We start from the raw sequence: 18,365 nt of genomic DNA, 5'->3' as shown, positions 1-18,365 counted from the left end.
AGCTATGACCTTCATCAGTCACTTATCTCCTGATTAGATCATGCCACAGGATAAACTGATCAACATTGCTGTGACCTTCATCAGTCACTTATCTCCTGATTAGATAGTGCCACAGGATTAGCTATGACCTTCATCAGTTACTTATCTCCCGATTAGATTGTGCCACAGGATTAGCTATGACCTTCATCAGTCACTTATCTCTCGACTAGATAGTGCCATCAGATCTATGACCTTCATCAGTCACTTATCTCCCAACTAGATAGTGCCACAGGATTAGCTATGACCTTCATCAGTCACTTATCTCCTGATTAGAGAGTGCCACAGGATTATCTATGACCTTCATCAGTCACTTATCTCCCGATTAGATAGTGTCACAGGATTAGCTATGACCTTCATCAGTCACTTATCTCCCAATTAGATAGCGCCACAGGATTATCTATGACCTTCATCAGTCACTTATCTCTCAACTAGATAGTGCCACCAGATTAGCTATGACCTTCTTCAGTCACTTATCTCCCGACTAGATAGTGCGACAGGATTAGCTATGACCTTCATCAGTCACTTATCTCTTGATTAGATCGTGCCACAGGATAAACTGATCAACATTGCTGTGACCTTCATCAGTCACTTATCTCCTAATTAGATAGTGCCACAGGATTAGCTATGACCTTCATCAGTTACTTATCTCCCGATTAGATTGTGCCACAGGATTAGCTATGACCTTCATCAGTCACTTATCTCTCGACTAGATAGTGCCATCAGATTATCTATGACCTTCATCAGTCACTTATCTCCCGACTAGATAGTGCCACAGGATTAGCTATGACCTTCATCAGTCACTTATCTCCCGATTAGATAGTGCCACAGGATTAGCTATGACCTTCATCAGTCACTTATCTCCCAAGTTGATAGTGCCACAGGATAAACTGATCAACATTGCTATGATCTTCATCAGTCACTTATCTCCCGATTAGATAGTGCCACAGGATTATCTATGACCTTCATCAGTCACTTATCTCTCGACTAGATGGTGCCACCAGAGCATCTATGACCTTCTTCAGTCACTTATCTCCTGACTAGATAGTGCGACAGGATTAGCTATGACCTTCATCAGTCACTTATCTCTTGATTAGATCGTGCCACAGGATAAACTGATCAACATTGCTATGACCTTCATCAGTCACTTATCTCCTGATTAGATTGTGCCACAGGATTAGCTATGACCATCAGCAGTCACTTATCTCCCGACTAGATAGTGCCATCAGATTATCTATGACCTTCATCAGTCACTTATCTCCCGATTAGATTGTGCCACAGGATTAGCTATGACCTTCATCAGTCACTTATCTCTCGACTAGATAGTGCCATCAGATTATCTATGACCTTCATCAGTCACTTATCTCCCGACTAGATAGTGCCACAGGATTAGCTATGACCTTCATCAGTCACTTATCTCCTGATTAGATAGTGCCACAGGATTAGCTATGACCTTCATCAGTCACTTATCTCCCGATTAGATAGTGCCACAGGATTAGCTATGACCTTCATCAGTCACTTATCTCCCGATTAGATAGTGCCACAGGATTAGCTATGACCTTCATCAGTCACTTATCTCCCAAGTTGATAGTGCCACAGGATAAACTGATCAACATTGCTATGATCTTCATCAGTCACTTATCTCCTGATTAGATAGTGCCACAGAATTAGCTATGACCTTTATCAGTCACTTATCTCCCGATTAGATAGTGCCACAGGATTATCTATGACCTTCATCAGTCACTTATCTCTTGACTAGATAGTGCCACCAGATTAGCTATGACCTTCTTCAGTCACTTATCTCCTGACTAGATAGTGCGACAGGATTAGCTATGACCTTCATCAGTCACTTATCTCCTGATTAGATCGTGCCACAGGATAAACTGATCAACATTGCTATGACCTTCATCAGTCACTTATCTCCTGATTAGATAGTGCCACAATATTAGCTATGACCTTCATCAGTTACTTATCTCCCGATTAGATTGTGCCACAGGATTAGCTATGACCTTCAGCAGTCATTTATCTCTCGACTAGATAGTGCCACCAGATTATCTATGACCTTCATCAGTCACTTATCTCCCAACTAGATAGTGCCACAGGATTAGCTATTACCTTCATCAGTCACTTATCTCCTGATTAGATAGTGCCACAGGATTAGCTATGACCTTCATCAGTCACTTATCTCACAATTTGATAGTGCCACAGGATAAACTGATCAACATTGCTATGATCTTCATCAGTCACTTATCTCCTAATTAGATAGTGCCACAGGATTAGCTATGACCTTTATCAGTCACTTATATCCCGATTAGATAGTGCCACCAGATTATCTATGACCTTCATCAGTCACTTATCTCCCGACTAGGTAGTGCCACAGGATTAGCTATGACCTTCATCAGTCACTTATCTCCCGATTAGATAGTGCCACAGGATTAGCTATGACCTTTATCAGTCACTTATCTCCTGATTAGATAGTGCCACAGGATTAGCTATGACCTTTATCAATCACTTATCTCCCGACTAGATAGTGCCATCATATTATCTATGACCTTCATCAGTCACTTATCTCCCAACTAGATTGTGCAACAGGATTAGCTATGACCTTCATCAGTCACTTATCTCTCGACTAGATAGTGCCATCAGATTATCTATGACCTTCATCAGTCACTTATCTCCCGACTAGATAGTGCCACAGGATTAGCTATGACCTTCATCAGTCACTTATCTCCTGATTAGATAGTGCCACAGGATTAGCTATGACCTTCATCAGTCACTTATCTCCCGATTAGATAGTGCCACAGGATTAGCTATGACCTTCATCAGTCACTTATCTCCCAAGTTGATAGTGCCACAGGATAAACTGATCAACATTGCTATGATCTTCATCAGTCACTTATCTCCCAATTAGATAGTGCCACAGGATTATCTATGACCTTCATCAGTCACTTATCTCTCAACTAGATAGTGCCACCAGATTAGCTATCACCTTCTTCAGTCATTATCTCCCGACTAGATAGTGCGACAGGATTAGCTATGACCTTCATCAGTCACTTATCTCTTGATTAGATCGTGCCACAGGATAAACTGATCAACATTGCTGTGACCTTCATCGGTCACTTATCTCCTGATTAGATAGTGCCACAGGATTAGCTATGACCTTCATCAGTTACTTATCTCCCGATTAGATTGTGCCACAGGATTAGCTATGACCTTCATCAGTCACTTATCTCTCGACTAGATAGTGCCATCAGATTATCTATGACCTTCATCAGTCACTTATCTCTCGACTAGATAGTGCCACCAGATTAGCTATGACCTTCTTCAGTCACTTATCTCCCGACTAGATAGTGCGACAGGATTAGCTATGACCTTCATCAGTCACTTATCTCCTGATTAGATCGTGCCACAGGATAAACTGATCAACATTGCTATGACCTTCATCAGTCACTTATCTCCTGATTAGATAGTGCCACAGGATTAGCTATGACCTTCATCAGTTACTTATCTCCCGATTAGATTGTGCCACAGGATTAGATATGACCTTCAGCAGTCATTTATCTCTCGACTAGATAGTGCCACCAGATTATCTATGACCTTCATCAGTCACTTATCTCCCAACTAGATAGTGCCACAGGATTAGCTATTACCTTCATCAGTCACTTATCTCCTGATTAGATAGTGCCACAGGATTAGCTATGACCTTCATCAGTCACTTATCTCACAATTTGATAGTGCCACAGGATAAACTGATCAACATTGCTATTATCTTCATCAGTCACTTATCTCCTAATTAGATAGTGCCACAGGATTAGCTATGACCTTTATCAGTCACTTATATCCCGATTAGATAGTGCCACCAGATTATCTATGACCTTCATCAGTCACTTATCTCCCGACTAGGTAGTGCCACAGGATTAGCTATGACCTTCATCAGTCACTTATCTCCCGATTAGATAGTGCCACAGGATTAGCTATGACCTTTATCAGTCACTTATCTCCTGATTAGATAGTGCCACCAGATTATCTATGACCTTCATCAGTCACTTATCTCCCAACTAGATAGTGCCACAGGATTAGCTATTACCTTCATCAGTCACTTATCTCCTGACTAGATAGTGCCACAGGATTATCTATGACCTTCATCAGTCACTTATCTCCCAACTAGATAGTGCCACAGGATTAGCTATGACCTTCATCAGTCACTTATCTCCTGATTAGATAGTGCCCCAGATTAGCTATGACCTTCATCAGTCACTTATATCCCGATTAGATAGTGCCAATCAGATTATCTATGACCTTCATCAGTCACTTATCTCCTGATTGGATAGTGCCACAGAAAAAACTGATCAATATCATTCAGATTAATTCTAATCTTACACAAGTTCAAACACCAAATACCACTTTCATTCTTATAATTTCACAAGTCATTACAACACAAATAGTTTGTTATTAATATTCAAATAAGAGTTGATTTTTTCTGCCATCAATAATTATTTGAAATTGGATATCCTTCCATCTCCTTTAAAACTGCTGTCCATTTGACCTTTACATTCCCTGCAACAATATTAACGTGAGAAGGCTGCAATTTATATAAGTGGATGCGTGCAATAAATAAATGACAAAAACAGCAACAAAAATATGAGATCATATGCTAATTGAAGTTTTCATATTGTTTGCACAGTACTGTACTCACATTGAATCATTTCTTTCCTTCATTTTGAAATTACATTTATTTATTAATAATTAGAAATATAACGTGCAATTCTAAACTGCTGGGTTCTAAGATTGATTTTGATGATAGTAATTATTGAGTTATTTGTCTTTCAAGCATAGATATCAAATATTTTATTTAGCTGTTGTTATTACTATTATCATTATTATTATTAATATTCATGTTATAAATAATATAATGATTCTATAGCTACAGTCTTTATGAATCATGATATAACAGTTTAACTGTATACACTTTGTAAGCAAATACACTCAGATTAATTTGGAAAATATACAGTGGTCTTGAGATTAATACCACTCTATGAATAATTTCGAAATGTAACATTTCACTTGTGTAGAAAATCCATCCTGACCAAATACAGTTTTTTTTTCTTCATAACTCTTGGGGAATTTGATGAAAATTGTGTCTGTTCAAATTCGGATTATAGCTTCATTAACATCTTAACAACAACAACAGCTATCATCTTCATTGTCATCATTGTTATCATCATCTTGACGTAACTAATCCATTCAATTTCCCATCAGTATTATATGAAAATGTATTTAACATAAAATTCAAGTTTCTAAAGATTTTGGAGTATCAGAGAATGTTTATTTCTTTATAGTTTTGTTGTTATATATAAATATGCAAGTTTTTGCCCAGAAAGACACTTCTTTGAAGACTGTCTTAGGAGAGTCCATTAGCTTTATATATAAGGGTAAAGTGAAACAACACAATTTATTTGAAGTGATGTAAATCAAGGAGATACACTGTGAAGAATAAATGTTATTACACATCATTACCTTGAATGACAATGTTTAAGACATCTTGATCAAAAATGTTTGGTAAGCTGGTGCTCAGTGGCAACATTTCTTTGGATTTCACCTCTATAAAATACATAAAACAATCAATTTATTGGGTTGCAATAGTGTACAAGTGCATAGCTGCCAACCCTCATGAATTTGGTGTGAATTTCACGACTTTTTCAGCGATTCACGGATTCACGCCGTAAGCCAAAAATTCACGAATTTTCCAATCCTCAATTATTTTAAATCTTTAATAAAATAACCGATTTCCCGTTAAGCGCTAGTTGTGATATTCACAGTTGCCGAAACGGTCCGGTACTGCTGGTCACGATATTAGTAGATCTACAGCCGATTAGTACAGTTGGCCCGGTAGCAAGCATTTTAGCCTCTTTTAATCTATATGTATAAGAGTAGTTTTACAAATGTTTTTGAGAGAATCTGGGGCTTAACCGGAAATTTGCTCCGCGCATGCGTCAAAACACTGATTTTAGTTACCGTTCTGCCTCGCATGTAAGATTTTGAAAATGTCTTCACCACCAAGGAAAAAGAAATGTGTTACTCAAAAAGTGAAGTTTAATTTGGAATATATCAAAAATTGGCCGTGCGTTCTGCCATTAAACATTGATATTCATTCATGCTTTTTGCGCTCAGTGTGTCATCGCAGAGACGATGTGAGGAAGAATGTCGGTTGCAAAAAACACGTAGAAGTTGGGAAAATTAAGAATTCGCAGATTTCATGTCTGGAATATTTTAAACCATTTGTGGAAGACCTGCAGGCTACCAACGCTGAAGCATTATTTGTGAGTTTTCTTCTCGAATGCAATCTACCTTTATCAGCTGGAGACCATGCTAAACATTTGTTCTGACAAATGTTCCCGGACTCGAAAATCGCTTTTTTTCCTGTGGAAGAACCGAAAATGCTGCAGTTCCTGTGCATTACTCACAGCAACAGTGACAGCGTAAGAGTATTTTCTTTAGTGAGGAAAAATAAGACAGACTTTAGGGCCTCCTTAGCTGCAGAAAATTTGTCAGCAATTTTAGTCCCCAAGATCAACCTGCAGGCAGTAAGTCGGAACTGTTTAGAAAACAAATTTATGATCAAGCAGTTGAGGAAGTTCAAGTCTGCCACAGTATAATGTCTTGATAAATAAATATTTCTGCTTATGTGTAGTGTTTTATACTTATTTTGCGAACTTGATATAGTGTAGTATTGACGGTCGGAGTGGTCAGAGTGGATGGAGTTATTGTCATGGTATTTTTCACGAATTCATGTCCAAATTCACGACTTTTTATCCCTATTTTCACTAATTGTGAGCCTGGAAGGTTGGCAGCTATGCAAGTGTAGTTCTGTTTTGAGGAAAAGGGTTAACATCCACTTTTTTCAATGAATTTAATCAAGACAAAGAAAATAATACTTTGGTCCTCGATTCAACATTTTCTCTAGAATTGATTCACCTTTAATAAATGATAATAAAAATATGACTTTTAAAACAATGGCATTTACAAAAATTACTTTTTCTACTCTAACATTGGACCACATAAGTGTACATTAGCTACATCGATTAGTGTGAAAGTGTCGTGTTTGTGGGATAATAACTTCAGAAGCTACTTGGTTTAGTATGTAAAAGTCTTTCACTGAATGTTTATCTTGAAATATTGTTATTAAAGAATGTTAAAGTGATGGTGGAAACTGATGAGTCTGTGTCAGTTTGTGTGTACTATGCTCACAGTAAACAGTCTTGTGGTGAAAGATAACAGTCACATAATGAAAGATAGAGATATGTTAATATCATCCACTGGTGTTCTATGATGAGAAAAAGAATCATAAACATAAAGGAATGTATGAAATAATTATTCCTTTAACATTTATGTCGCTAAAAGACTGGAAGGTCCTGAAACATAAGACGTACAATTCTACCTCCAAAGTTTTAATATCAGTCTGAAAATAAAATGGGGCAAGTCATAAAAATGGAAGTATTTTGATGTCTTATGCGATGAAAATGTTTTTGAAATTGGTTGGTAAATGTTTCCTGTTATTTTAACATTAATTCCAGGAACACCAAAAAAATTAAATCATCATCAATAATGGAAAATATGGTGTTTATTGTTCAGATGTTTGCCAACAGACAATGATAGGTTTGGGCAAAATTGTCATAAATATTGTTGAAGAAAATAGAGTTGAACATTAGACTGTTTTAGAAACTAAAATGTTACCTTGGTATGTGTCTAAGCAATCCAAAATTACTTGGTTGATGTACACTTTCTTCCACTACATTTAGTAGAATATCTATCCACAATTAAGGGCTACTGCATAAAAAATTATGTAAAAAAAGAACTTTGTTGCTAATTAAATGCCAAATAATACTTGAATGAGTGTTTGAAACTTCATCAAACTGTGTATGGGTTGTAGATAATACATATCTTTTATTAATATACAAAGAAAAGGGTATAATCATGAACATGTCCAAAAGTCTTTTAGACTTTTCATTGATATTATTATTATTTTCTTTCACAAGACTTATAATTGATTTTATTAATATTTTATAATGATTGTTATTTTCAATATCTTATAAGAAACAGGAATGACAACCACATCATTTTAACTCCATTCTCTTCGATATTGAGTAAATTATAATGTGACAGTCATGTCATTTTACAGTCATTCTCTTTCATATTTATTGCATCATCATGTTACAATCATGTTATTTTAAATCCGTTCCCTTTCAGACTGATTACATGATAATGTAACAACTATTTCAGTTTATATCAACTATCTTTCATGACGCTAAAATTATAATGAAATAATCATGTCATTTTACATACAATAACTTTCATATTGATTACATCATAATGGAACAATCACATCATTTCATATCCAGTGTCTTTCATATTGATTATATCATAATTGAACAATTACATCATTTTGTATCCAGTGTCTCTCATATTGATTACATCATAATGGAACAATCACATCATTTTGCATACAGTGTCTTTCATATTGATTACATCATAATGGAACAATTACATCATTTTGTATCCAGTGTCTCTCATATTGATTACATCTGTTATGTATGTCTATAATTTCTGCAAATTTTATTCATGGCTGCAAATTGTAGTGTTTGCCTTTAGTTGAAATTTCGTACTTGTATGGGTTCTGTTTTAAGATACTAAGAACGTAAAATGCAAAGGATCTATAAAAAGATGATTATGTATGTGTTTACAGTTACAAATAATAAAATTATTATTAAATATGTTGACAAGTTTCAGGCTGTTTCCCACTGGGCAGGTTGGTCAGGTGGGTTCTTAGAAGGATTAAGTTAGTTCCTATTCGGTGGGTTAGAATATGTAAGATGTTTTGCAGTGCTGGAGATTTGTCAATTTGTCACTGAGGAGTGGTGATAATATGCATATTTTTACCATTTTGACTGTGTATAAGTAGCTAGGACTGGGCATTTTTCTCCTTTTTGGTTTTTGAGTTCTTGTAACATCAGGTCTGCAGATGTATTGTATGTTTTATTTAGATTTATTTGTTCTGATAAAATACACTCACTGTCCACTGAAATTAGGCTGAACAATTACACTGATGGGTACATTAGTCATCAGGATCACTGCTGAGTACCAAAGAAAAATAACTAAGTCACTGTGTCTTTCTTTTCTCCAGCAGTTACATCAAACGTTTCATAAGCTCCATTTTTTGACATGATTACATATGCTAATATAAACTTGATAAGTGCATTCATATTTGCTTAGACCAATTCATGCATCCTCAAGAAAAGTAGGTCACAGTGACTCTTGAGTATTTTAGGTTCTGGATCATGTAACTGACGCCAACCTGCACGTAAATTTAGTTTTCATTCATTGTGTATTTGTTTTGTAAGGATCTATTTAATAGTCAACCTGCATATTCACCTCAGAGAATATTTGTTAACTGAATTCAGATGTCCCAGTAACATCTATCAATACTTTAAAAATGGGATGAAAATAAACATTGTTTCCTAAATCATTTTTTCTTGCTTATCTTATCTTTTATAATAAAAAGCAATACCATTTTAAGAAATAATAAAACTTATGATTATAAATGTATTTGATGATTTCAATTCTGTTCCATGTGTTTATATCTCTTTGTGTTCTTTTGTGTGCAGATTCGATGGAGTGTTTGATTAAAGTAATAGAGGGGTTTGAGGCACTTGCGCATGAGTATTACAGTAATCCTGACTTGTTTAGACAAGGTAAATCCTCTGTATTTCTATCTTCTTCTGTTGGTAATATTCTGTTTGAATATAAAATTTGTGAAGATGATAAAAGTTCAATCTGCTACCAAGAACAAATGTTCTTCTCAGTTATTATGTGACATTTTATTTTAATTCATATAGTAAATAAAACAGAATGCCGAGGTCCCTTATTTTCAGACCCCTCAGCACAGCATAATCTTTCTGCATTCAGATTATATAAGACAGAATAATTTGGACCCTTATTTTAAAATCCCTTAGGAAAGCATGATCCTTTATATAGTGTTGGTATGTGTATGGTCTTCTAGTATTATTAGGGTATCTAATGTAACGATAAGTGATTTCACATAAAGCATACATGGTGCAAGTTTTACTAAACATATCCATGCTTATAATGTACCTTAGTACAAGGTGGTGCCACATAAAACATGGTACATTTTTAGGGCTGCTCATAGCAGTGTCATAGCAACTGTACATTTACAAACCAATGCATAATCTGAAGCATAGTTTAATGCCATCTACACTCAAGTCCAACTGCAAACTGTGCCATCGCATATTGTCTTTGCAGATCTGGATCTTTGTAATTTATGAGGAGTAATCAGTAGGTCAAACAAAATCTGCTGGCCCATTATGTGACAGCAGATCAGGATCTATGTTGTTTGCAGTTGGACTAATAAGATAGTATATACGGTACGCCCAGGCGGCAGTGTAACTACAGATATGATACATACTATTTGCAAATCAATCATGTGACAGAACTCAGGCGAAGATTATGAAGCCATTTCAGAGCCTGTGGATTCAGATCCTTGAAATTGTGTTCCTTCAGATGTTTGAGCTTCACAGTTTAAGTCTAATTCTCAGTCTTATGGACATAATCAGTAACAAATAAATAAAGTTTGCTTGAATTCTTCAGTAGGAGAATCACCATATGCCCTTATCAGTCAAAACATTTTGCAATGGCAGGAAATTGTAGTAAAACATAGTTTTGCAATTTTGAAACTTTTTTCTTGAAGCTAAACAGCAACAACTAGAGAGAGATACAGCAATGAACAGCATACAACATTCCCATCATCCATGGAATCATATGCAAAAACCACACCCGACAAATACTAACGTTCCCTACCAACATGCCCCACATGAACTAAGACAAGACAGAGCAGGTATGTATGTATGTATGTATGTATATCTATATACATATATATACACATGATTTTGCTTGCATTGACATGTAGCAGACACATAAGATGCTAGATATGGCTTGTTTAAATGGGCCATTAAAGAACTATCTTTCACATTTATAAATACTGATGTTTAACCCTTATCAAAGCAAGCAAACCCAACATTTCATCATTAGTTTGTGTGCCACATGACTTATTTGTGTATCAGTCATAGTTAATCTTATTAATCCAGAGCGAAAATTGCTATGACCGTCATCTGTCACTTGTCTCCCAATTAGATAATGCCACAGGATTAGCTGGTCAATATTAAATTATTCCCTATAATTCTGATCTTACATGGATGCAGAGTTTAAGTACCAAACACCAATTTCATTCTAATAATTTTGCCAATAATTAAAAAGCAGACATTTTGCTATTAATATTCTAAGTACAGCTGGTTTTTGCTGCCATCAATAATTATTTCAAATTTTATTTCCTTCCATCTCTTCTGAAACTGCCATCCATTTGAACTTTACATTCCCATAAACAACATTTACATTATAATTCTAATATAATCAAGACAGTTCGATGTATTTTGGAAACAATACACTTCATTAATTTATCATTATAAGCAGAATAATTTTCATTTCAGTAGCTTTTTCTTTGATGTGAGAAAGCTCCAAGCTAGATAAAAAAAAGCTTTCAAGAAATAGATGGCTAAAACAAGAACAAAACTTTTTGAGGTTGTGTGTAAATTGAAGTTTGCATATTGTTTATGTAGTCCTGTACTCAGGTAGAATAAAATCTTTCATTGCAAAATTACTTTTATTTATTAATTAATTAATGATATAAAGTATTTATTTTTAAAATGCCTCATTTGGAATTTTATATTTATTTTGTGATAGTAATCATTGAGTTATATATCTTTTAAGCATTTATCTCAAACATTTAATTAACTTTTTTAATTTATTTATTTCTTAATTATTAATTAATATTATTATAACTTTTTATAATTAAATGTCATAAATAATATAATGATTCTTTAAGTACAATTTTTAAATCATGTCTTAATACTTTAACAGTGAAATGATTATAAGTAATTACATTAATAGTTTAACAGTGAAATGATTATAAGTAATTACAGTAATAATTTAACTGTGAAATGATTGTAAGTAATTACAGTAATAGTTTCACAGTGAAATGATTATAAGTAATTACAGTAACAGTTTAACAGTGAAATGATTATAAGTAATTACAGTAATAGTTTCACAATAAATGATTATAAGTAATTACAGTAATAGTTTCACAGTGAAATGAGTAATTACATCCAGGTTAATATAGAAAGGTCTTGAGATTAATACCACTCTATGAATCATTTTGAAATGTAACGTTTCACTTCTGTAGAAAATCCACACAAAACACCAACTACTTATTTATTTGCATAACTTTCATGTAATTTGTCGAAAGTGTTTTGTCAGTTCAAATTCAGATTAGTAAGTTATAGCTTCTTTAACAATAAAAACAATCATCACCAGATGATGATGAGGATTGTGATGATAACACATCAAAATCAATACAAATTTCCATTAATATTATATGAAAAAATATTTAATATAATATACAAGTTTCTAAAGATTATAGAATATCAGAGAATTAGACAACTTTTATATTTCTTTATTTATTTCCTTGTCATATTTAAATATGCAAGGTCTGGCCCAGAAAGACACTCCTTTGAAGACTGTCTTAGGAGAGCCAATTAGGCTAATGTATATAGATAAAGCGGAACCACACAGTTTGTTTAAAGTGATGTAAATCATGTTGAAGACAAAATGTAATTACACATGATTACCACGAATGAGAATGTTTAAAACAGCTTGATGAAGACTGTTGCCAAGCTTGTGCTAAGCAGCAATATCTCTTTTAACTTGGATTTCACTCCTTATATAACAAACAATTCTTAAAAATTCTTTAGTCATACAAGTGAAATTTATTTTGAATTGAAGATGTTGAAGTGGAGAAGCAATTCTGTAAAGGATGAGCCATCAGCAATGCGAGCAAAGATCAGCAAAACTGTTTCACAACTCATGCACAAAGTTTATCTTTATAAATCATGTCAGCAAGGCTAAACGCTTTATCCTCTATCCTCTGTGCACACTGCAAACATTATATCAGTCATTCTGAAGTGTATGACATCCATTGATGTAGTAACACCATTCAGCATTTATCAACTCCCTCACAGCAGTGCATATACAGAAAAATCATATTTGTGCTCAGACAAGCTTAAGAAGATCTTCGGGGAAGTTTGAACAATAATACTATCCTATCTTTAATGAGTGCAGAGATGAATACAAATTATACTTGCCTTACCTTCAATCTTATTGACTGAGTACAAATTATACTTGCCTTACCATCGACCTTATCGACTGAATACAAATTATACTTGCCTTACCTTCAAGCTTATCGACTGAATACAAATTATACTTTCCTTACCTTCAACCTTATCGACTGAATACAAATTATATTTGCCTTACCTTTGACCTTATCGACTGAATGCAAATTATACTTGCCTTACCTTCAAGTTTATCGACTGAATACAAATTATACTTGCCTTACCTTTGACCTTATCAATTGAATGCAAATTATACTTGCCCTACCATCAACCTTATGGACTGAATACAAATTATACTTGCCTTACCTTCAAGCTTATCGACTGAATACAAATTATACTTGCCTTACCTTCGACCTTATCGACTAAATACAAATTATTCTTGCCTTGCCTTCGACCTTATCAACTGAATACAAATTATTCTTGCCTTACCTTCGACCTTATCAACTGAATACAAGTCATACTTGCCTTACCTTCAACCTTATCAACTGAATACAAATTATACTTGCCTAACCTTCAACCGTAATCAACTGAATACAAATTATACTTGCCTTACCTTCGACCTTATCGACTGAATACAAATTATACTTGCCTTACCTTCGACCTTATCGACTGAATACAAATTATACTTGCCTTACCTTCAACCTTATTGACTGAATACAAATTATACTTGCCTTACCTTTGATTTTATCGAATGAATACAAATTATACTTGCCTTACCTTCGACCTTATCGACTGAGTACAAATTATACTTGCCTTACCTTCGACCTTATCGACTGAATACAAATTATACTTGCCCTACCTTCAACCTTATCGACTGAATACAAATTATACTTGCCTTACATTCTACCTTATCGACTGAATACAAATTATTCTTGTCTTACCTTCAACCTTATCGACTGAATGCAAATTTTACTTGCCTTACCTTCATGCTTATTGACTGAATTTTTGCTGCCATCAATAATTATTTTAAATTTGATATCCTTTTATAATTTTTCAGGAACTGCCATCCATTTGAACCCTACATTGCCTTAAACAATATTTACAAAAGAATTCTAACAATAATCAAGACAAGGTCAACGAATTTTAGAAACAATATACATTATTATTTTATCATTACGATCAGGATAAGTTTCATATCAAGATTGTTTCCTTTGAAGTGAGAAAGCCCCTAATTGTATAAGAAAAGCTGTCAAAACAAATGAATGAAAAAATATTTGAGATTATATGCTAACTGAAGTTTTGATATTATTTACGTAGTGCTGTACTCACATAGAAAAAAATCATTCCTAATTTTGAAATTATTTTAATTAATTAATTAATGATGTAAAGTATTTAATTTTAAAATGCCTACTTTGAAAAATTTACCATATGATAGTAATCATTAATGTTACATATCATTCAAGCATTTATTTCATACATTTTATTTTCATTGTGTTTTAAATAATATAATGATTCTGTAAATATAGAATTTTTAAATTTTGATTAACAATTTGACAGTATAAATGTTGTAAGCAAATACAGTCCGATTAATGAGGAAATTATACAAAGGTCTTGAGATTGATACTACTGAAAGAATTATTTTGAAATATAATGTTTAACTTCTATATACAATCCAACAAAATGATGTATTTTTTTGCGTAGCTCTCATGTAATTTGTTGACAGTTTTGTCAGTTGAAATTCAGCTATTAAGTTATACCTGATTTCATTAACAACTACAGTGGTAATCATCATCATCACCATCATCTGATGATGATGATAATAATGACGATGACATAATTAAGTCAACAGCCATACAAATTCCAATTAATATTATATAAAAATATGTTATATAAAATAGAAGTTTCTAAATATTAGGGGTATCAGAGATTTAGAATATAAATTATACTTGCCTTACCTTCAACCTTATCGACTGAATACAAATTATACTTGCCCTACCATCAACCTTATGGACTGAATACAAATTATACTTGCCTTACCTTCAAGCTTATCGACTGAATACAAATTATACTTGCCTTACCTTCAAGCTTATCGACTGAATGCAAATTATACTTGCCTTGCCTTCAACCTTATCGACTGAATACAAATTATACTTGCCTTACCTTCAACCTTATCGACTGAATACAAATTATACTTGCCCTACCATCAACCTTATGGACTGAATACAAATTATACTTGCCTTACCTTCAACCTTATCGACTGGATACAAATTATACTTGCCTTACCTTCAACCTTTTTGACTGAACTACTAAGAGCAGCATATACCTCATTTAATTAAGAAAATATTCCTCTGTCTAAAGGATTTTAATGGTATAAACTTTGAATAATTGTATTTATTTAATCTCTGGTTATGACTGTATGAGTGTTGTACTAGTATGTATATGTGTGTGGTGATGATATTGCACAATGCTAAATCTACAAAATACTTTTGTTTGTATGTGCATTAAATGCTTTAAAGAAAACATATATATTACTTTCTTCTACTTGTTTTTCAAATTTGAATTGTCAGTTGAAAATGTAATTTAGTCTCAAATAGATGACAGCACTCTTAAGGGATCATGTGCACTAACTCCATTGGGACTTAAAAACACTTTTGAGTCTCAACCCTACCCCCCAAACACTGCCATGGAACTGGGTACATATGTACATGTCCATAATTAAACTTAATTAGTTGTTTTTCTGAGTGAAATAATGATGTGAGACTATTGTTATGACTCCATTTTCTTCTTTTGGTTTAAAATTATATGAAAGTCAAGACTACCAGATAGACCTCTGTGTGAAAAATAAAAATAAAAATACCTATTTGACTCCATATACATAGGCCTGCCTGTTAACTGTTAAGCAGTGTAGTGTATGTTACGTTTAACACCAATTTTAACCATTTTACATTTTTGGTACACATCTGTTATGTGTGGAAAAATGTAAGAGTAAAGTTTGATCGTTATAGCTGTGCTTTTTTTTGTGCTTTAAAATCTTGAGAGAATTCGTTCACCATCAAGTCAGTGCAGCCGTGTGACCAGCCATAGCTGCCATTTCTCATACTCAAAATTTACAAGTTTTTTTGTCTGCATCTACATCACTGTGTCATCAGAATTTGATAATTTATAAAAACTAATTGCTACATACATCAATATCAGAGCCTTTACCTAAGTTATTGAAGCTTTCAAAGTTGTGATTCTAATCATGAAAACTTCGTAAGTACTGAATGAAATCTGCAACCTCCATTTTGGAGAGTGGAGAATACAACCCAGCTACTTTAAATAGCAGATTTCAACCAGAATATAAACAGTGACCACGTGATATGACGTAATGGTCATTTGCAGAAATGAATGTAGTATCAAATAGGGGGATTTCCCTGAAGGTGGTGCTATGAAATCCCGCTTAAAATGGCTGATGTTCACAGCAGGCATCAAAAGGCACTTCCATGCGAATGGAGTAGAGGTGTCAAAAGGCACTTCCATGTGGATGGAGTAGAGGCGTCCAGATGCGCTTGCATGAGGTAAAGGGTTAAGTCAGTATTCAGTTCATTTAGTTTACTTATAGGAAAAATATGTAAAGCTGTCTAAGCTACTGTACTATGGGTCATTCTCGACATTATTTATTTATGGTTCATAAGCAAAGAAATGTCAGTTGCTTTTCACATGGACACATGGTAGCTAACCCTGCATTGCCTCAGCCCTTGAAATTATCAGTGATTTCTGGGCAGGACTATAGTGTCTCCATGATGCTAACATGAATTCATGTGTTCTGTGTTGTTAAACACCAATCCAAACCAAACACATGTCCAATCCTGTGTAATTTTCAATTCAGCAAATTAAAGGAAACATTCTAGTCCAATATTGCAGATTGTTTTTTATGTTCTTTTCACCCAAAGTGAAAATAATTGCAGTCATGTAGTCGTCTGTCTTCGACAGTTTTACATTCAACTTTAACTATCTCTCTCTCTCTCTCTCTCTCTCTCTCTCTCTCTCTCTCTCTCTCAGACTTTCTCTCTCTTGTATTTTCAGGTTGATTTAAAATTGGTAATGAAATTGATTATTTCTGATAGTCTATTGCATTATGTTGAAAACTCATGCATTCACTTGTATAGATTCCAGCTTTATTCCATCTCATTTGTTATCTGTTTTCTCCCCTCTGTTCCTCTGTTATTCTCAGTTGAGTTTTACATCCTTTTCCAATCATGGTTGAATCTATAATGAAATTCACTCTATACGTAACTCCTTTTTCAGTTACCCCATAAGAACTACTGTTGTGATTTGATGCTGTAGTTTTGTTAAACATAAAACTGTCCATGTAAATATAATAATGTACATGTAGCTAAGAACACATTCATAAACAATGGGACTTTAATGTCTAGTTTCTACTTCCGATGAACATGCTACTCTCTCTCTCTCTCTCTGTCATGCAAAAGTATTGAATGCTTCTTTGGTTGTCTTTCAATGCAAACTATAACTGTAAGTTAGCAGTTGAGTTTATGTGAACATAAAAACTCTGGCTGAGACTTTATATTTTCAAAAAAAAAGGATCTGCTGTTGCTTCTCTTAAGTACTTTGCTTATATATCTGAGGTAAGAACTTTTAATACTTCTAAAAACAATCCGTTTATTGTGTATGTAATTGCGACTACTTCCTGACCAGTTTGGGTTTCTAAGAACTATAAAAATGTATGCATTGTGAACATCTCAAAACATTAAATTAATAATTTTTCTAGGCCACCATGGTCATCTATTAAATTTTGAAATGCACAAATTATGGGAAATATTAGGCCAAACAAAATCACAAAATCAGTATATCTTTTCTAGGTCACTACTATCACACTTTTCACCATAAAAAGTCATGTGTAAAAATACACACATAAAAAGTTAAAGTTCAATAACAGTGTTTAAGCTCAGGCATAAAATGTTCTGTTTACATGGAAAAAATCAAAGGTAAAATTTAAATGAAATTTAAATGCATGTCTGTCTTAACAAAAAACATTTGTTGAGATTGGCTAGGAACTGGCATTGCATGGCATCTAAATTACTACTGCATATAGCT

At 33.9% G+C, this 18,365-nt stretch overlaps 1 protein-coding gene across 3 annotated transcripts in view; it reads left to right on the top strand.

Moving 5' to 3' along the window:
* LOC149801734 (uncharacterized) overlaps positions 1 to 18,365 on the top strand; it is a 168,911-nt gene that overhangs the window by 105,873 nt on the left and 44,673 nt on the right. For all 3 annotated transcript variants that reach the window (XM_089956045.1, XM_089956047.1, XM_089956044.1), the window contains 2 exons: positions 9,699 to 9,785; positions 10,799 to 10,945. In XM_089956045.1, coding sequence (XP_089812171.1) covers positions 9,699 to 9,785; positions 10,799 to 10,945 — 234 coding nt within the window. The remainder of the gene's footprint in view (positions 1 to 9,698; positions 9,786 to 10,798; positions 10,946 to 18,365) is intronic.

Source organism: Sinohyriopsis cumingii, chromosome 4 (assembly GCF_028554795.1).
Source record: "Sinohyriopsis cumingii isolate HCF-2022 chromosome 4, ASM2855479v2, whole genome shotgun sequence".
NCBI lineage: Eukaryota > Metazoa > Mollusca > Bivalvia > Unionida > Unionidae > Sinohyriopsis > Sinohyriopsis cumingii.
This window is presented reverse-complemented; position numbering and strand designations above follow the sequence as displayed.